Source organism: Podarcis filfolensis (genome assembly GCF_964270895.1).
Source record: "Podarcis filfolensis genome assembly, chromosome: 11".
Taxonomy (NCBI): Eukaryota; Metazoa; Chordata; class Lepidosauria; order Squamata; family Lacertidae; genus Podarcis; species Podarcis filfolensis.
Genome location: NC_139613.1, coordinates 22,534,910 through 22,556,499, shown reverse-complemented (window position 1 = coordinate 22,556,499; position 21,590 = coordinate 22,534,910). Strand labels below are relative to the sequence as shown.

Below are 21,590 nucleotides of genomic sequence, written 5' to 3'. Positions count from 1 at the left end.
GCCAGAACCAGTGGCGGCGTTAGCTGCATGGGAGCCCAGAGTGGCGACCATGCTGTGCACCGTGGGGGCGGGGCAAGCTGCGCGGCGGGGTCATTCATCACACACAGGGTTGGCAAGGCGAGCCCCCTGCTGTGTGCCTTTTTGTCACCCCACTCATAGATGACATCCAGGGCATCCTATACCCCTGGCCAGAACTCTCCACGAACACCTCCCTTGTTCTTCTATAATGGCAATGGCACCCACTAGAGAGGTGCTGGAACTGAGTTTCAGCAAGTTCCGGCTGAGAAAAAAAAGCCCTGCACAGAGCTATGGCCAAATCCCTTTTCACAGAGAAACATTTTCACTCAGCACAGACTAGGGCACATTTCTATTACATTACATTCTAACTCTGGCCTTGAAAACATATTTGGGATCTCTTGGTTAAGGAGAGGCTGCCAGTCCCATAATCTCCAGAATCCAGTTTGCCCAAAGAACCAAAATGCTAAAGGGCAGAGTTGTGGTGAACCAACAAAGACTGCTGTGTGGTTTCCCATAGTCTATTGTGTTCCTTATTTACAGCAGAGATGCATTTCTTTGGAAATGTGATGGCTTTGTTGCCAAGAATCCCATCCTCTATAATCTGCTCTGCTGAGAAATGTTTGTAAAAAAAATATAGCGGAGTTTGACGGGTGAGCCAAAAAAGCATATGGGAGGACAGATGTGAAGATCTTTTGGGGAACATAATCCCTCTGCTATCGGTCAGTGAAAATAAAGAATGACCTTCCTAGAAACCATTGTCATATCCTGAAATGCTCCTTTCTCTGAAATGTTTCAAGTGCTGTTCTCTCAACGGCACAGCTTTTTCCTGGTAAGTTTAATTAATTTGGTCTTGGCAGTCATGTTAAGGGGAGAAACAGATGCTACTTGGGAAAGCCAGGGCAGGGGTCTCAACCCCATGGTACTTTCATAACATTAATGGAGGCAGTTTCCAGCAACTAGTATTCAGGAGCATTACTGCCTCCAGAAGCAGAGGCTGAACATAGCCAGCATGGCTAGTAGCTGTTGATAGCTTTATATTCCATTAATTTGTTGAAATATACTCTGAGTCGAGAGTGGATTTCATGCTCTTTATTCAGCTCATAGTGGTGAGGAGGAGTGAATGTCCCCTCAAAGTATCTGCTTTATATACATTATTTACACAATGGGCTGCATGTGATTGGCTAATTTCGGAATTCTCCTGTAGGCCAATCAGGTTGTGGATTCACTTCCATCTGGAGCCAGATTGGGTGGCTCCTGCAGACCAATCATACTGCTGCATTGTTCTAGGACCAATCAGACTGCTGCATTCTGAATCCTATTGTTTTAGGACCAATCAGACTGCTGCATTTTGGATCCTATTCACTCAGTACATAACATTTGTCAAAACCTTCTTTAAAAGCATCCAAGTTGGCGGCCATCACTGCCTCCTGTGGGAGCAAGTTCCATAGTTTAAACTATGTTCTGCACGAAGAAGTACTTTCTTTAATCTGCCCTGAATCTTCCAACATTCAGCTTCATCGGGCGTCCACAAGAATGAACCTATAGATGCAGCCCAAACATATATGTTTGCTCAAAAGTTAAGTTTTGCTGAGTTTGGCAGGACTTGCTCCCAGGTAAGCGGCCAAAGGGTTACCAAGAGAAAGGTAAAAAGTAAACTTCTTAAGCTTCGTGTAGAAAATGGGTGGGAGATCTTGGGTGAAACAGAAGTCAGCGGATAGTTTACAGAAGCTACTTCCTCCGATTCTTTTGTGAAAAGGAGGGTGCTGATAATTAAAGCATGATTCCCTGAATATGCAACTGGAACTGGCAACAAACATGTAGAATCCAAGAGAAGGCTGAAGAGTTATCAGTCTAAACAGATTTGTTTGCTCTTAGATGAAGACTTCTCACCCACTACTCAGATATAATGACATGTTGACACCTACATTACATATATTTGTGGCTTTGTATGCACACATAGGTGTGGTATGTGGAATGCCTTCTTCGAGATCCCTTCTCACCAGTTCAAACACACACGTCCATTCATGCCCATTCAATTTTTTTGGGGGGGGACACCTCAAATATTTTATGGGGTGGCCCCGAAGAAACCTTGGCCCTTAGGAGTTGACTCCTTCGTCGGTGGCCAATTGATTTATTGTCACTTGAATATTGGACTTTAGGTCATCAGCAGTTGCAGGTTCCTACATTTTGACTGCAAGTTTGCAGATCCTATTACTTAAGGGATCCAAGCAAACATTTACTTAATGCCCCTATTAATGTGGAACGGGCTGAAATATTTACTTTGGTACCTCGATTTTCAAACGTAATCCATTCCAGAAGACCATTCAAGTTCTGAAACATGTGAAACCTGAAAACTCAACAGCCAACAGCTAGGCCTCAGGATCTTGCAGTCAGTGGAAGCCGCGTGGCATGTTCGACTTCTGGGGCGTGTTCGAAAACCAAAGCATTTACTTCCAGGTTTATGGCAATCGTAAACCGAAATGTCCATCAACAGAGATGTTCAAAAACTGAGGTACCACTGTATAGTACTTTCAAAGTTATTCACAGTTTGGTTTATAGGGGTGAAATGCTCAAACCTTTCCAACATTCGGCTACAAGTGTCAGCATTGGAATTTGCCGATAAAGCCAAAGTTGGAAGAGGTACTTATCATACCAGTTAAGGATTACAAGCAATAATTATTTTGGGTTTACTTATAAAGCCCACCACACAGGCTTTGTGACCCACTTGCAGAACATGACCCACAGAGTAAGGAAACACTACCCTAACCTAACAGAGGGACCCTCCTGACTGGTTTTTTGGGAGTAGTATTCTACATTCTTGAGCTGATGCAATGAAGTGTTTTTGTGGTACATTTATACTGAACCATCCACACATCTTTCTCCTTTGCTAGTTGCGCTAGGATTCTTCCCCAAGATTACCGTGCTTGTGCCCTCTGGCAGGACACTGTTTTGCTACAGCGCAACAAAAGCTGGACACACAAAAAAACCCCACTTGGAATATTTGTGGTGGTATGGTTTTGAAATGAAGAGGTATATCCACAAAACATTTGTGGGCACAAACAGCATTGAAAGCAGCATTGTGTTTAATCACCCCAATACCATCATGAGCACAAATCATAACTGATGCACATTAGAAATGACATCTGGAGAGGCCCAGATTATTCAAAGCTAGTAGTAACTTCACAGAAATTGTGAGGGCAGTGGAAGGTGATGAGACACTTACTTCTGGTCTTCCTAAACCAGGAAAGCATGAGTTTCTGGGAATTAGAGGGAAAGCCAGATCTTCCAGGACATAGGTTAAAATGGGAGGACAACTTTTGAATCAACCTACCTGCTGGACAGCTGAAAAGCATTGGAGGAATATTGCTTCTAGTTTGGCTGGGGTACTGCTAGCATCTCACTCTCCAGCTAAGCTACTAAAGGATGGCATTGAGTATAGAGAATCCAACTCCCCAGGCTCAATTTGTTGGCCAAATTCTGATATAGGGGGTGAGATATGGGAGGGAGCGCATTGCTTTGTGCATATGGGCATCATTTCAGGACACAATGCTTCTGTTGAGTCACTCTTGGCCACAATCAAACCCAATATTATTTATTTGGAAAGCAACTCATAGAGAACCACTGATTCATGGCCATGTGAATCCTTCTGGTCATGTGGGATACCATCAAATAAAACTGCTATGAACCACTGTCACCTAAAAAGGACATTGGCATGCCATCTAAGTGTGCTTATCATGAATCATGAGACAATGAAACATTCCTTTCTGGCTGTCGGAACTGCCCTAGTCTACATCTTGATGTTGAGTACAGGGCAGAAGTACTGGCAAGGATCCCTTACCCCACTTTTATAGAGCAAAATGAGAGACAGCTGTGGAATACCATCTCCAGTTCCTGTTAGATTTAGCAACGCGACCACATTACAGGGTGTGAAGCAGCATCTACTGATCTGCCAAACTGCTAAACAGAAGAGAGAGCAAATCACCTAACATGGTGATATGCATTGACTAAGCAGCTGAGACTTGCTCCATTTGTGTGTGGAGGAAGCAGTGAGCTGGTTCTCTCCCCTAACATTCTCCTCTCCAAGCTGGTTCCCTTCATATGTTTTGGTCTACAACTCACTTTACCCCTGGGGCTTCTGAGAGTTGTAGGCATCATCTCTGGAGAGCATTGGGGACAGGGAAGCTGCTTTAGAGATAAAGGTGCGTTGATTCCAGTCCATACTGTGGGAGAGCCTACGGACCCTGGAAGTGGCTCTCTAGGTTTTGTTAGTCGCTTGATATTGCCCAGGGCAACCCAAAGTGACTTACCACCAACCAGACAGAAAGACAAAAAAAAAAAACCAAAAGAAAAAGATGCCAGGGATTCAACCTGGAACCTTCTGCATGCAAACCAGATGCTCTACCACTGAGCTAAGAAGGCTCTTCCCTTTAGGCAGTGGTGGCTCCTCCTCAACCTTAGGCAGGAGCCTGGAATGATGAGAGAGCAACATAACAGAAAAGGTATTGGGGGGTTAAAGAGAGAAAGTCTCCATCCTACCCCATAAACAGCAGGTTGAAAAATTTCTTCATTCAAAGAGGATCTGTCGGCAAACGCAAGGGGCACGACTTGCAGGTGTGATCCTACTCCTCCATCACTGCCTAAGGATGTTTACTTAAAGACCGTGTTGCTCACCTAAAGACAAAGCGGTGGAGAATCACTTTTGTCACAACAGATGTGAAGGTGTCAGCCAATGTATGAGCTTTCCTAGTTGCACCACTTTGTCCTCGGTTCCGGCAAGCCCATGGCTTTCAAACCATTACATTTAAAACCAAACTAAATGAATAATGGTGTCCTGCCATGCTCCCACTGAACTCTGCATACTATCAATATAATTAGTTCGCATTTCCATACCTAGTCCTGTGACTGTGATTTGTTTTAACTGTGTTGTTGTTATTGTTGTTGTTTACTCTGGGTTTGGAATGGTAGGCACCTGACCTGGGACTTGCCGGTGAAGGGCAGGGAATTAATGTATTCATCATTATTATTATTTCATAAAATGTATTTCATAAAATTTACATGCTGCTTGATTGGAAAAGAAAAAGAAAAACCTCAAAGAGGTTTACAAAAAGAATAAGAATAAGAATGAAGGGGTGTCAATCATGGTCACCAAATCTTGTGTTGTTTGCACTTGAACATCTGCTATAGAACATGCAGCTGTCTTTACCTTAACCCTTCTGGTTTTTCAACAAAATCAACCACTTGTCAGGAAGCTGCATGGCTATGTGAGCATCATCTATCTTTACCAGGCCACTTCACACTGAAATAGGAAGAGGGCTTGTTGCTGCATGCTTCCTTCCTCTTCAAAGCACAGGCCACATTTGATTGCTGGGGCATCTTGCCCTTGCCCATATTGAGGTGCTTTATTTTTGGCATCGTGCTTCGGTGTTGAGTGGCAACTGCTGCCTGAGTGGCTCAGTGACATCACACATTTGAATTCCAAAGGGGAGTTGCCAAAATCAATCTTTGACGTTCCCTTGCCTGGCAGATCTCAGGTTGGAAACAAACAGGCAGGGCTCCCTGTGTAGATTAAATACTGGGACCAAGCAGGAGCCAAAGTCCTGCAGAGGAGGATCAAACTGTTAGGTGCTCCAGGTATCCAAAAGATTGTTTATTCCCTAAGGACGCCCTAATTTTCAAGTGCTTTTTGATATTATTAATGCTTTTAAAATATTTTAGATGTGTTTAATTGTAGTTTTATTTGCAACAATGACAAAACCAGAGGAATAAGAATGGGCAAGCAAAATTATAAAACCAAAGCATTTGCAGACAATAAGCATTCGCAGTCTTAACTTTGGAACAACCCTTAGAAAGTGCATTAGAGTTATTAAAGGAGATAAACGAATTTGCAAAACTGGCAGGCTTTAAAATAAACAAAGATAAAACCAATATGTCAGTCAAGAACATGGATGATCAAGTTAAGAAGAAATTAGGGGAAATTGCTAGTTGGGAAATAGAGAAAAAAATGAAGTATTTAGGAATGTGGTTGATGGCAAATAATCATAATATCTATAAGGATAATTATATGAAGACTTGGGAAGAAATTTAAAAACATCTAGATATATAGGGCAGAATGTATCTCTAATGGGGAGAATCTGGGTGATAAAAATGAATATTCTCCTAAAAATGTTATTTCTGTTTCAAATGACCCCAACGCTTAATGATGTATGCAGTCTTAAAGAATGGTAAAAAGATCTGTCTAAATTTATATGGAGGGGGGAGAAATCCAGGATAAAACATAATATTCTTATTGATATTAAGGATAGAGGCTATAATCATTCATGAGCGATTTCAGCAGCAAAACCCAAGGAAAAATCTGTACCTGCTGGCTTGTGGTATATCTTCAGGAGAAGAAAAGGCTAATCGTAAACCGTACTCAAATCTGAAGTGGGGTCCCTAAGATTGCATTGCAGTGCTGCTAATCTGCATGTTATTTTCACTGAAACATGCATTTTTATGCACTCTTTAGCCCAGGTATATGCATTTTCGCATACTTTACCTGGCTGAAGAACTACATTGCAAAATTTGGAGAGCTGAAAACTTCAAAAGATGGCTGCATTTCAGTTCACGCATTGTTTCAAAAAGTACAAGTCTGGTAGGCTCTCCTTTTCATGTGAACTAAACTGAGTTTCCCCAGCATCCCTCCTTCCAACTTGACTTCTATCGTGGTTTCCACCCTGTTAAGTGTGCAGAACAATACAGCCTCATCAGCAACCATGGCAAGAACCTATTGAAGGCGATGGACATGGTTGACAGGCTTAAGAGCCATGAATCTGGGGAACAGCTGTTCTGTCCAGAATAAAGTTCCAGATGAGGAACGAGGGAGTTGAGCCAAATAGGTTGAGGGTGAGGACGGGTTGAAGAGTGTCTGAGAAGTGGAATGGCAACGTGACAACAAGCAGACTGGAAACGTCGCAGGAACCAAGCCAGCAACGGCAAAGCAGGAAGCCAAGCTCAGAAAGGTCACATCCACACCATGCATTGCAAGCACTCTTATGCCACTTTAACAGTCACAGTGGCCTCCTGCTTTGCCAAAGGCAAAAAGGGGTTGCCCCCCCCCCTTTTGGAGGGATTTCTGAAGCAAATGCAACACACTAGTGAAGAAAGTCTGAAATTTATCAAGCAGCAGGCTTATCTCGCACAAGAAGAAAATAGATCAGGCAAATGACAACCCCTCCTTTCAGTGGCTGGGAGCCCCAGGGATATAGCAGCAGAGCAGACCTTCATCTAGCCAGGCTATGCAACACCTACATCAGTTTGTGCCTGCATCAAACCTTCTCCTCTCTCTGGCTCAGACCCTATGGTATTTATACCCTTGTCCACCCCAAGTCATGAGGCTTAATTGCTTAACCAACTTCACCCGGCTTGATTGTTAAGCTACCTTCACCTGCCTTGGGGGGCGGGGGGGGGGGGCTGGTCTCATGATCTAGGCCAGCAGGCAAGCAAAGTAATTAATCTACAATTGTGTTATCTCTGCACAAGGAGCATTCCTGCAAGCAATCAAGTCAGCAGGAATCACTACTGCTGAGCTTAGGAGAGTGGTGAAGCCCTGCTTTATTAAGGGTTAATTGCACAAGGCCACCTACGCCTCCTCGGATTAACCGTTTATTTCCCACTACACCTCCTTGCAACTCTCAGCACACTTAATGAATTACAGTTCCCAGGTTTCTTTGGGGGAAGCCATGACCCTTAAAGTGGCATGAGATCATAAGACGAGCAGCTGGATCAGGCCAAGGGCCCATCTTGTCCAGCATCCTGTTCTCAAAGCAGCTAACTAGATGCCAGTGTGGAAACCTGTGTGGCCTTCATACGGAGCCCCCGGTCATCTCACGAACTATTGACCCTTACACCACTAATCCGCTGCCACCAACCAGGTCCTCCCCAGTAAATCACTTAGTCTCAGTCAGGTTCTTAAGTTAATAAAGAAGAGTGTAGTTTACTGCAAACACAAATAAACTTTAACTACATTCAAAACGTTGTTACTCTTTACCTTCTTAGTCTTATTTTATGCTGCCTCTAACTCTTCTCCCTCCCCTCATACAAGAACCAAGTGCACTAATTGTCTCTCTATTTCCAACTGTTTGCCAACTGCTTTCCCAACTAACCAACTAAAACCAACTAACCCAAACCTCGGGCTAAGCCCTTTTATAAACAGGTAGGCTCCGCCTCTGGCTTTTCTATTGGTCTACCTATTAACTCTTTCTCTCCCCCGTACAGACATTTTAAAAAAAACCAGGCAAACGCCACACCTGCAAGCAGGATTTGATCACAAGAACGCTCTTCCCTCCTGTGGCAGTCATGTTGCACCCCGGGAGCTGCCGGAGGGGTGACAAGTGAGGGTGCAGGCCTGATAAAGTGAATGCGAAAAGAGGCTTGCAATGCAATACACAAAGCCATTGGAAACCTGAAGCCAGTGAGATCAAGACTGCTCTGTTACAGGATAGCTAGTTTAAGTGCTTTGTAGACAGTACTTCCTCCAGAGTCTACTCCTTTCTCTGATGAAATGTGAGGCTGAAAGTATGAAAGAACTGCAAAAAAAGACTGCCAGCAATGTCAGATCATTCAATCCTTAGCTCTTGATTAGTTCTTGGGTGGTTGTGCAGCTGGGATACCTGACCAGGACACCTGAGTTCAGAAACAATAGCAAACAGTTCCAGGAACGGTTGTGGCTCAGTAGCAGAGCATCTGCAAAAGGTACAACTCCTGGAATCTGCAAGTAATATTAGGGGAGTTCCCTGTGTGAAATTCTGGAGAGCTGCTGCCAGTCAGTATAGAGATACAGATTACCTGGACCTTTGGACTCCTCCCAGGCCACAAACCCCTTCCCATGTCCTCACCAGCCCTGCTCCTTGCCCTTTTGCCAGACTGGGAGTGTCCTTCAGCTATGACAATGCCTTTGGCTTGCCTGGGTGGAGAGAGCAGTATGTAAACATCTGACTTTTGCATGGCTGAATGCATGTCCTACTGTCCGTGGGTAAAGCAACTGCATCTGTTGCTCTGCCTACTGTTGCCACTGCTTCCACCCACTGCCCGCATGTGGGCTCCAGAAGATTGCCCATGAGAGTCACTGTGTCCCTCTGGCTGAAAAAGTTTCCTGTGCCCTCTGCAGTTGGCAAGGTTTGTTTCCAGTTATGGAGGCTGGGATTTGGTGGGGAGACAAGGTGTTCTTCTTTCCCCAGCAGGACTCAGCTTGTCCCATAGGTGTTGTCTTGCCTCCAGGGAAGGCTCAAAGGTAGGTGGGAGCTGGGCTAGCCTGGAGACAGCCTTTGTTCTGCAGTGGCTGGGCCTGTCTCTACACAACAAGTCAGGTATGATGGTATGAAGAAGTACCTGTACTCAGATTATTTCTGTATTTCCAGTCATTAAACTCATGTAAATGTACACTGGTTGCTCTCTCTTCCCTCCAAATAACCTCTATGCTTTTCAGTTACAGAGAGCAAAAAACTGGTTTCTCTCTCTCTCTCTCTTTTTTTTTTAAAGAAATATTTATTAAGATTTTACAAAAACAAATATACAGAAACACATAATAAAAAAAAACAAAAAAATAAGAATAAACACACAGAAAAAAATATAAAAAATTAAAAACAATTCTTTTTCATAACTTGCTTGTTTCTTTGACTTCCTCACACCTCCCCTTCTTGTATTCCCATTTAAATAATCAAATCAGCAAATCCTTACCCTCTTTCATTTATCTTATCTCTATAACTTAACATTTTATAACTCAGTATTTTCATCCATTATCAATTCATTTTTGCATATTCTTATTAACTTTGTTGCTAATACCACTTATTTCCAATCCAACATCATTTTAATTATGTTTTAACCTATTTATACCCTTTTTCCATATTCTTAAAGCATTACAGCTGGAAACCACTTAATTTCTATCCAACATCATTCTAACATTCATTAATTTTACTGGTTTCTCTCAATCTTCTCAATTCAGCCAATCTACTCTGATCCAATAGTAAACTATTCCTATGGTTAGGATGCCACCCTCTATCTCCAGTACAGAACAACAAAGCCCTGTGTTGCAAACTTAACACAACAAACAATACAAGCAACATGAAGACCAGTTTACTAGATAGCACTGCAATTCTTATTGCATTACATGATTTAGTACAACAAAAACAAAATGTGTACACTTGTGAATTCTCTAATATATTTGAAAGCGAATGGACACACGTCTGAAAGTCCGTAGACTTTTGCCCACAGGATAGCATCTATTACTTTGTTTCAACCATAGACTTATTATACTTCTACAGACTTTCAAAGATTGACAGACATGCGTTCATTCACTTTCAAATATATTAGAGAATTCACAAGTGTACACATTTTGTTTTTGTTGTACTTACCTTCTATCTCCAGGGCAGAAACGAAGTAAACACATAAGCACAACATGTGAAAAATTGCCCTTTCTACTGGCCCAGGATCAAGTCATTTGCCCTATGGAGGAAGAGATATGAGAACACAGCTCCTATCTCTATAAGGACTCTCAAAATATAATTTATGGTGTTAGTGTGTTGTCCTTCCCACAAGGAATTCAGGGTAGCAATACAGGAAGCTCTCACATTTTATCCTCACAATGACCCTGAGAGACACAACAACTGGGATAAGGTTGAAAAACTCACATTGGAAAGATTTAAAATTGGCCCTCCAGATGTTTTGGGACTACAATTCCCATCATCCCTGACCACTGGTCCGGTTAGCTAGAGATGATGGGAGTTGTAGTCCCAAAACATCTGGAGGGCTAAGTTTGGCCATGCCTGCTATAGGCTATAACATTTTTCATAATTCCTGATCATTGGTCATATTGGCTGGGGCTCAAGTGGGTGCAGAATAGCAAGGCAGCTTCAGAAACAGGATTGAGAAAGTAAAGGGGGAGCACATGGTGGAAATGAGAAGATCTAAGGTGTTATTGTAGGGGAGTGGAGGGTTGGTGAGCAGGGAGGCAGAGCCCCCCGGCAATTACTGTAAATAAGAATTAAATATCTGCACAGTATTCAAGAACTAAAATGTTACTTGCAACCAGGGAAGGATCCTCCCAGTTTCTCATATTTCCAGTCTTCTAAGTTCAGTTTTCCAGATTTCCATATCAGTTTGTGGTTTATTTGTTTTTTTAAGAGAGTCCTCATAAAAATTTATCAGTACCTTAGTACAAGTTTATTCTCATATGCACATTTTGGCAAAGCAGCTTTCCCCAAGAGAATGTATTTTCCCCAACAGATGCATTAATATGCTACTCTAACATGTTCATTTTCACATACAACACTTGACCGGAGTACAGTGGTACCTCAGGTTAAGTACTTAATTCATTCTGGAGGTCCGTTCTTAACCTGAAACTGTTCTTAACCTGAAGCACCACTTTAACTAATGGGGCCTCCTGCTGCCGCTGCGCCGCCAGAGCACGATTTCTGTTCTCATCCTGAAGCAAAGTTCTTAACCCGAGGTACTATTTCTGGGTTAGCAGAGTCTGTAACCTGAAGCGTATGTAACCCAAGGTACCACTGTACTGCATTGCAAAATTTGGAGAAGTACAAATTTTGAAGGATGGGTGTGTTTTGGTTCACATGTTGTTTCGGAAAATGCATGTTAGGTAAGTTTGCCTTTAAATGAGAACTGAAACAAATTTCTCCCCATCCCTACTTGCAACTAAAATGGTTTGGAAAGCTGCTTCTTTTGCGTACAAAGCAGCCAAGGTATGGCCAAAGAATCTCTGAGAAACATGGACTCAACAGTTTTTATTATGCAGCATGCTAAGATTTTCTGAACTGTCAATTTATTTAAGTGTGTGGTTTATATATTTGTTACAGGTAATGATATTGACAACTAGAAATACTGACTGTTTTCTGGATTGCATCTTCAGCCTGAATATCTTCTGTTAGTAATGTTGATATTCAGTGCCAGAATTACATGTAAGCTAAACAAGCTATAACTTAGGGCCCCACTCTCTTGGGGGCCCCCAAAAAATTCAAAGAGAAAAAAACTAGATGTACATTCCCAAAATATAAGATAAAAAACAAATAAAATAAAACCTACATATAACAAGTGCTGTATGTAGGTTTTTATTGTGTTGTGTATGGACCTATTGGCTGCATAAATTACCATATAGCATATATTCAACACAAAAAACAGCGACAATTTGTTGTTGACAAAGCACAGGTGGGTATATAAAGGGCACCATTACCTTCAGTAGCTTAGGGCCTCATAAAACCTAAATCCGACCCTGCTGTTATTTGAAAGGCAGAGAAACACCAGCTGTTTGCAATTTTTAAAGGATTCTGTAATAAGGATGAGACACTGAAATGGAATCCATCTGAAATCAATTTAATAAATTTGCACATGTAAGGTCACAGGTTGGTGTAAGATCACTTTTCGTTTTCAGAGTAAAACTAGAGTTATTCATGTGTCTGAGTTTTAATTGTTTCTCACAAACACAGTTCAAACAAAGCACACACACACACACAATTCATGAGGTATGTCAGTAGTAATTTTTAGAATATTAATGACTAGTTTCCTTTGCTATTCATAGCTTTGTTTTCCAAGTAAAAGGGGGTTGAGAGTGTGAAGTAGCTATTTCAATTTTTCCACCAGGATTTCATTGAGCAGGTAGAGGAGTGCCCTTCTTGTTCTTATCTAGGTAAGTTTTGTCTTTCTTCCATTATTTTAAGTCTATTGCTATGGCCACTTGTGCTCCTGGACTCACCACTTCCATGTGGCCCCCAGAAGATTACCCACAAGGGAATATGGACCTCTGACTGAAAAAATGTCCCCTGTCCCAATGCAGAGGAACCATTTCAGAACAGAAACAAGAAAGTCCAGAATTTTCAGCTCGCCGGGAGCCTGCTGTTTATCTGTGTTCCTTAGGTGATGCAGACATGGAAACAAGACAGACACACCCCTGCCTTGGCCTGCACCAACTCATACAGTGTTTTGGTGGCTTGTGGCTGTCATCACATTAGTTTTCTGTGTGGTGGTGTTTCCATAGGTGCTGAGGGTGTGTTTGTGTGTCATTTCTACATCATCTGCAGATTCTGCATGGGGTTTCTTTTTTCCCGCCTGGGCTGAGTGGTCATAGGATATTGTGGCTGTAGTGGTCGTGCATCTCCCCCTTCCCCAAGGTAATTTAATTAATATATTTATTTACTGCTCTTCATCATTGCAGCAGCAATCCCAGGGCATTAAAAATGCAAATTGCAGCTCATATAAACAAGCAAAACTTCACCAACCTGCTCTTAACTAACCCAATAATAAACAGACAGGCTGAGGTACTAATATCCAGAGAATGCCCGAATGTAAACTTACATGAAGAGCCTTCTCCAACCTTGGGGACTGGAGTACAAAACATCTGGAGGGCACTAGGTTGGGGAAGACTGGTTTATGCAATGGGCCGCCATTTTGTTATTTAATAATAACAACAGAAACACTGTCACAAGAGCTAACTGTTTCTCATATTTTCATCCTTTATTTCTGTCCTGTTTTATACATTTGAAACAGAATCTTGTAAACAGCAGCTTGTAAACAATGCTTCTGTGGAGAAACAATGCTTTAATTTCCGGAAGGATGGCTGTGAAATTATTTTGCATTAGAAAAATGTGGTACAGTGGCATCTTAAAGATAATCAAATGCCTGTGTCAATAATAAGTGAACTCTGACAGATGGAAGCTATTATCATAAACAAAGATAGTTGAGGCACCTTACAGTGCAATCCCATCCATGTCTACTCAAAAGTAAGGCCCAGTGACTTTAATGGGGCTTGCATCCAATAAATGGGGAATTGTTTAGGGGCTTTTTGTTACTGATATTAGTATTTTGTAACTTTCCTTTTCGATACTATTATGATTCCTGTGGAAACAGTTTCCAATCGGTTGTGTACTTTTTGACTACTTTTGTTATGTTTGTAATTATGTAAACCTTTTCATACTGTAAACTGCCTGGAACAGGGTTTAACTATCATTATTATTTAGCAAATTTGTATACTGCCCTTCATCCGAAGATCCCAGGCTTACAAATAAAATGATGGTGACTGAAAGGACTGCAACTGTAATATAAAGACTTAACAGATTCATTATAGTCATAAGCTTTCGTGGCCTTTCCCTTTCCCTTCCCTTTTCCTGTAGTGAGAACCTTGCTGGCAATATACCGTATTTGAAGCACTACATAAGAAAAACCCAAAATCAGATCAATTATCCAGTGTATCTTGCTCACGTGCTAATAAGCAACCGAGCTCAACCGGGCTCCCTTCCAAAGTAAGCCAGCATATCGGATTGCACCTTCAGCGTGCAAAGCGCACATTCAGCCAAGCCCCGGGAATGTAAAACTGTACTGGGTTTACTTTTGCTGGTTAATTGATTGGCGCACGGAGCAAGGGGGGAGGATGTCACACTCTCTGAACGTTCGCTACCCTGCGCGCAGGCGCTGTTGAGCGCTTGCGGCTCGCCACGCTGAATCGCAGTGCCCCCCGCCCACCTCCCCCTTTCCCGGCCTCTCTTCCCCTCCCTTCCCCCGCCCCTGCTGGGACCAGGAGCCCGGAATCCTGGCAGCCCAGAGGCCCGTTACGGGAAGCACCACCTCTGCCGTCTGCCCCGCCCACGGCCGTGACGTCGCCATCCTGCCCACCAATGGCGGCTCGAGCGAGGCGCTCGAGCTAGCGGAGTGAAGCTGTCAGTCAAGGCGAGCGGCGCACCGCAGTTCATAAGGTGTGCGCGGCGGCGGCTCGTGAGGCGTCTGGTGGGGACGGCGATGGTCCGAGGCCTGTGGGAGTAGCGCGCCAGGAGGAGGTGAGTGAGGGTGGGATTTACCGGCCCGCGTTGGCCTTCGGCCGAGGGGAGCAGCCTGTTGGCCAGGCCGAAAACTTGGCAGCTGCCCCCAGGGGGGCGAGGGAAGCCGCTCTCCGCTCTCCCCCCCCCCCAGCGGACGGGCCTTGTCCTCCGAAGGCTGTGAGGGAACGAAGCCCGTTCTCGAGAAGCCCGCCTCGGTCGGGCTCTGGCCTCGGAGGCGGCCCCTGAATCGGCTCTCTCCTCAGCGGAGCCCTTTTAATGTGCGCGGCTGAGGCGCGTCCCGCTTTTCGGGCGCCTCGCGTTGCTTTGGGACCCCCACCGGCGCCTCAGACCGTCAGCGCTGGGTCGGCCTGGTTTGCGACGTCGCCCCCTGGTAACATTTCTCTTAGACACCACCCTGTAGTCGCGGCCGAGGGTGGCAGCAGAATTCCCCCTGCCCTCTTCTTCCTGCGCGTTCTTACGTGCGCGAAGAGGGGTCGGGGGGGGAGGGGAGGGGCGACTGCTCCGTACTCAGGTCTGCCTTGAGTTCTCAACCGAATGGGGCAAGTGGTCGTTCTTCCTCGACCAAGCATTCAAACTAATATCTATGCAAATATCTATTGAAAGGCTACCGTGTCGCGATCGGTTTCGAGAACCTGAGCTAATTTCTCACGGTTATTCCTTCCCCTCTCAGCGGTCGTAGCAGATAAGGGTGTATACAACCTTATCTTATGGGTCGCCTCTCTTTCCTCCACTGTTGCAATCTGGCCGTCCCTGATCTTTTCACTCCTGCTGTAACTTTTTTCCCCCCTTTTCCAAATTCTTATCTGTGGGGCGTTTTTTTAGGTAAGCCCCACCCCACATAATCGATCACATGATGCAGTGCACACACCCCATCTGAATGGGAATGCACATCAACTTTGTGGGGGCCTAGCCCCTTGAAATGTTACTGTGGGGGCCAAAGCCCCTGCGGCCCCTAGGAGTTGGCTCCTATGGTGGGGCACCATTGCCATTCTAAGAGAAAGAAGAAGGCGTTCGTGTTGAGTTCCAGCACCTCTTTTCTAGAAAAATAGCACTGCTGATTAGTCGATCAGTGGACTAGAGGGACTAGGCTAGTCCCCTAAATGTCCTTCTAGTGTCTCCTCCCCAAAGCCCAGAAAGCTGCTGCCCTGCTTAGGGAGGGAGGCACAATGCTCACCTGCAGTTGCAGCTTCGGAAGGCCTCAATCCAGTGGCATAGCATGGGTTGTCAGCACCCGGGGCAAGGCAAGTAATTTGCGCCCCCTAACCCGTGGATTTTAGCACTCGAGAGAGCTGCGAGTGCGAGCGCGCCCCCCCCCCCCGATGTTGCGCCCGGTGCGGACGGCCCCCCCTGCACCCCCCACGCTACGCCACTGCCTCAATCACCCTCACAAGCTGGTTCCTCTGGCCCTAACTGATTACCTATGAAAACATCACTGCATGCCACTGGATTGTATGTTCCCTGGCCAGGAGCTGAATCATGCCCTTGCAGTCTAAGTCTCATTATGTTGGTGGTAAACCCGTTCCTAAACTGGGGGCTACCTTTGTGGTGCCCTTTAGACACTACTCCCATCAGCCTTGGCAGCATAGCCAGTGGTTTGGGATGATGGGAGTTTGTAATCCAGCAGTATCTTCCTTTCACTCCCTTTCTTTGACTTGTACAGTTTTAGACCAAACTGCTTTGGAGGAGGATGCAGTCTTTTTGTTATGTGCAGTTGATGGCATGCTATATAAACAATAGTGATAATGTGCAGTGTTCTAACACATTCTTGATATTGAATAGTACTGGGATCAAGCTAGAAGTACATGGTGGCATAGAGATTGGCTGTCATTCATCCTAGTTGATATCTCTTTTGAAAGGCAGACTGGTGCATCTCAATATTGTCTCTACTGTGTTTCTGAGCTTGCCATTTGTGTACTTCCTCTCCCCACCCTCCCAAGGATGCTAGGATCATCAGTATGCCTGATTAGGGGATTTCCACAGGGTTACTTGACTACAGTAGTGTATGGCATATAAAGGAAATGATACTATTTTTATTTGTATGATAAAGTTGAGTAGAATGCTGAGAATTACCACAGGAGAGTGGTGAGAATTTTCTCGGCATGCGGTTCTTTTACCTGAGTTGATGGTTTGCCTTTGACAAGATGGGAAACATAAGCAGTAGCCAGTAAAATTTTCTTAAGGTGCATCTTGGTTTGCTATCAAAGGCAAAAAGGACAAGATCAAAGTAGGCTTTCCATTTCCCCCCTCCCCAAATAACTTCCTGTGGATTCTGATTATCTTCTGCTGTGCATTAACAGTCTACTATTTTAGCTAAAATTGTATTGGTACTTTGCAACCAAAATTTATTATAATATAGATTTTGGTTCTAAATACTGTATTAATGTAATGTGCAGCCTGATCATTGCAGTTAGGCATGTCTAGTCCCATTGAAGTAAAAAGGGCTGAGAGAAAACAAATCAGAATTTGGCTTGTTACTTGTGAACCCAGGCTTTTGGTTTGTTACTCTTCAGACAAACCATAAGCAGAAGCAGGGCAGCAGGATGGAGAGAGAAGTGAAGCAAGACATATTAACATTAAATCACAGTTTCAGTGTGACACACAAACCAGACCATGCAAACATCTGCTTCTAAATGGGAAATTTTATAATGCACCTTATTTTTGTAGTTTTAAGTTGTTTTACACTGATTTTAATATTGTGTCTTAATGGTTTTAACTTTCCCGGAGACCTTAGGATGAAGGATTGGGTAATAAATTGTTATTATACTAATCCAAACACACTAAATCAGATATATATACCTTTTAGAAAATGTGCATCATTGGCCAAGGAAAGTTCTAGCCACAAGACAAAAAATGGACTTTATCAGTATATTTAACCATGATCACTAAGTAAACCACAACTGTCAATTTTATATTTTTATAAAATCAATATTGTGATAATAATTAACAAGCAAACTAGACATAAATTATATATAAAGTGGAGTGTGTGTTAGTTTATACTTTTCCCTCACTTTATTGCATTGTGATAATGGTTGAGAAGTGAGCTCAGTAGCCATGCTCAGGCGCATTTTGTATCTGGTCGTTGACCACTTGTGACCAGGTGAAGATGCCTGGGCGCCAGGATGGCACCTGACATCTCCACCATCTGAAGGTTCATGCCTGGGGATCATTGGATCTTAACTGTTTTCACAAACTATTACCACATCCTGTAGAATTCTGTCAGGTTTATTTATCTTTACAATTGAAATGAATTTCAGAAAGCAAAATGCTTTTTCTGTGCAGCCTGAGCAGGAGCCATTAAGAAAAAGAGGTAGGAATAGGAATATATGTGGACTGTCCCTGGATTGAGTACTTTTCTTCTTTAAGTTTTCAGAGTTCTTAAACTATCTCAAGGTGGTCATCCGAACTAGCCAGATGTTAAATTGATATTCAATCAATCATTTTGGGGGGGGAAGACTTTAGAGCCATCTTGCCCCAAAATGGCAACTAGACAAGTGGGGAGTTGCCTGTATTCCTGTTCTCACTCTTGGCTGTTTCCCTGAGTGCTATTCTTTTTTTGCTTTCCACAAAACCTTTTTGTTCATGGTTAATAAACCTGTCAGAACAGAGGAAACTACAGAACCTGTCTCCTGAGAAGTGTCTTCATAAAAAGAAAATAGTGACTGATTGAGCAGAGTAAAAAATATTATATATAAAAAAATTGTTTTTACAGAGACTTGGTTCAAGATGTTTTCAAAATGGAGTTGGTTACTGCAAGCTGTGTGTACTCTCCTGAGCATTTACTCCTTTGGAGGTAAGTCTGCAGGATTAATAATAATAAATTGTTCCACTGTATTATAAAGCTCTGTCAGTTTGTTGATTTGTATACATTATAGAAAATGATTCTTGATTTTTAGTTTGAATCTATTATATGGAAGGCAACGGCATAGAGACTACAGGCTTGTCAGATCTATTTGTTTTTGTTTTTTTATTAAAACCACAAGATCTGTGAGCCAGAGCCAGGTGTAAAAGGCATACAGTTAGATTACATTCTGAGTCTTTGTATTTGTTTTCGGTAGCAGAACTGAATCAAGTTCACTGAAAAGTCCACTCCTGGTTAACCCAGACTTTCTTCATTTCAGGAGCCTAATGTAAGGGAGGGCGGTATTCTAGATAGATACCATTGGCTTGTAAAGTCAAAATATAAAAAGTTGTGAAACAAGCCAATAGTTGATGTGGTAATATGAAAGGAAGGATATTTAACTTATTATCAGGTTTTCTAGCTTGCTAAGTTCCTCTTTTTAAAAAGAAATCCTGTACAGTAGAGAAAGATTACACAAAAACCAATTAAGTTACTACATGTGGTATGTTGCGGTGGAAAGTGAAAAGATGGTTGAAATATTTCCTGCAAGATTAATATTTAAATTGCACAGACAAAATTGAATAATATGCTTTTGGAAATGAAATATAGGTGAAATTTCAAGACAATGTTTCTCTTTACATAATATTAAACGGGCCTAAGGAAATGTAACACATATGTACTGCTACCTCTGCACATTTCTATCTTTTTTATTCACTCCTAATTCTGATGTTTGATAATGAAACTATCTTTGAAATCATGAGGTGTGGGGGAGTTCACTTAACTAGCACAGACAAGAAATGCAAATAGTCCTTAGGAAATTTATTACAGTTGCTAGACCTAATGTCTTGGATCCTTAGATATGAGAACAGAAGTAAAGCTTCCTTTCCCTCCCCCATCCTCTGCATTACCCTGAACAGCCTCTGGAGACAGTTGGGGTTCCTCATGAACAATGTGGGATGGGTTTGCTATGGTAGGGGAGGATTTTCTCCCAGATTGGAAGGAAATCCCCAGCTATCCCAGCAGTCTCTGGTACCCCATCCCAAATTGTTCGGGGGGGACCTTTTGGAGTAGCTTTTCAAGTTGCAGAGCTCTCACAAGATCTCACTGGAACCCAGAAGCTGCTGCTGCTTGTGGGTGGGGGGGGGTGCCCATGGATGGGCAGGCCCAGAGGTGAATTCAAGAAACCTATCTATGAACTTCCATCCAGTCATTTATCTTGGATCCAAGCAAATGTTGTCAGTTAATGTACACTAGAAAAGTAAAGGGGGAAATGTATTTTCTAGGTAACTATTGTCTTCCGTTGTCATATTGTATGCTTATAGCAATAGTAGCCATGTTAGTGAACAATACCAAACAAATGATCTCTCTCAGTTTCAGATGGATATGCGCAATCATGTGGCTATATAACTCCGGAGTCTGCTGTAGTATCCCTTGAGTCCAGCTTTACAGCATACTGCATTCTTAGTGACTATTGTCTAGATTATGGCAACCTTCGTGCTGATAAAGTTATCTGGAGAATTCAAACTAAGGTTGTTCCTAAAGAACACTATAGCATAATAAATGAAACTGTTTCAAGAGTAACATTCAATGACACGTCTATATTGGCTTCTCCTCTGACTTGTAACATCTTAGTGGCAGGAAGCATTGAGCAGAACATCTATGGAATTCAAGTTGCCTTGGGCTGTAAGTATTTCTCCTTAAATTCTTCCTTGTGGGGATACACATAAAAGGAACAATCTATTGCCATACAGTGGACCCTCTAATTACATACCACTCTGGATATGTAACTTTCAAGTTACGAACGTGGCAAACCCAGAAGTGTATACTTCCGGGTTTCGCCGCATGCACGGACTTTTCGGGTTGCGGATGGACCCCTGGAACGAATTTAATTCATATCCGGAGGGTCCACTGTATAGTCATTCTCCTGCTCCTTATAACACTCTTAGAGGATGTTGGATTTTGTCGAATATATTGAAGACAACATGGAGAAATGTGAAACTTTTATTTCACATAGTTGAAAGGTACCAAGTAAAGAAGAAAAAGGTTACATCGTCACTTGGCTAATATGTCACCAGGCAGGAGTAAGGGCAGAAATTGCTGCCTGAATGATGTTTGTTCCACATAGTAACTACACAATTTCTGCCCTTGTACTGTATTATGAGATTCTGAGTATGATTTTATTTTGAGAATAGTGGTGACCCACCTGGAGAACCTGTCAAAGATGTAAAACGGGATATAAGTTTTCTAAATAAAGTTTAACTATGTTACATGGGGATAGGCATTATGCTTCCATAAGAAAGGCAGTTCAGCAGGTATGCCTGTATTGTGTAGCATCAGTTTCAGCGTAGCCCCTTGATCCCTGTTCCTTCTGGCTTATTCAATCTAGCAGAGAGGGTGGTTGGGTACAGAGTGTGATTAGCACTTCATTGATTGCAGGGGTGGTGCATGCTGTCTTGGAAGAGGGAGTGGTGTGTCCTCCCTTAAATAAACCAGTCCTGGGCCCCTTAGTTATACTAGTTCCTCTACCAGTAAAAAATACCCTCTTCTTGGGTAGGTGGTAGAAAGAGTTTCAGTGCAGGATGACCACCTACTATTCTTGGAAAAGGCAATTTTTTTATTCCAGTCTGGGTTCAGGCCTGGTCATGGGAATGAATTGGCCTTGGTCGCCCTGATGGATGAGCTTTACAAAGAGCAGGGCAAACCGTGTGCAACCTTGTTCCTGCTTCTCGAATTTGCATCTTTTGACACCATTGGTCATGGCATCTTCCTTGACTGGGAGCAGTCATTGGGCTTTTTTGTACACAATGTTATGGCTCCTGTTACCCCTTTAGGGTTGTCTGCCCTGAAACCATATAGGTCAGTAGTTAGTAGGATACACCACCTTAGTTGGCACCATGCCCATTCTGTTTGGAGTGTCA

At 43.1% G+C, this 21,590-nt stretch overlaps 1 protein-coding gene across 1 annotated transcript in view; it reads left to right on the top strand.

The window, feature by feature from the left end:
• The first annotated feature begins 14,637 nt into the window (after nucleotides 1-14,637).
• IL6ST (interleukin 6 cytokine family signal transducer) overlaps nucleotides 14,638-21,590 on the top strand; it is a 31,452-nt gene continuing 24,499 nt past the window's right edge. The window contains exons 1-3 of the mRNA XM_083576058.1: nucleotides 14,638-14,831; nucleotides 18,544-18,624; nucleotides 20,044-20,355. Of these exons, the coding sequence (XP_083432184.1) occupies nucleotides 18,558-18,624; nucleotides 20,044-20,355 (379 nt within the window). The 5' untranslated portion in view covers nucleotides 14,638-14,831; nucleotides 18,544-18,557. The remainder of the gene's footprint in view (nucleotides 14,832-18,543; nucleotides 18,625-20,043; nucleotides 20,356-21,590) is intronic.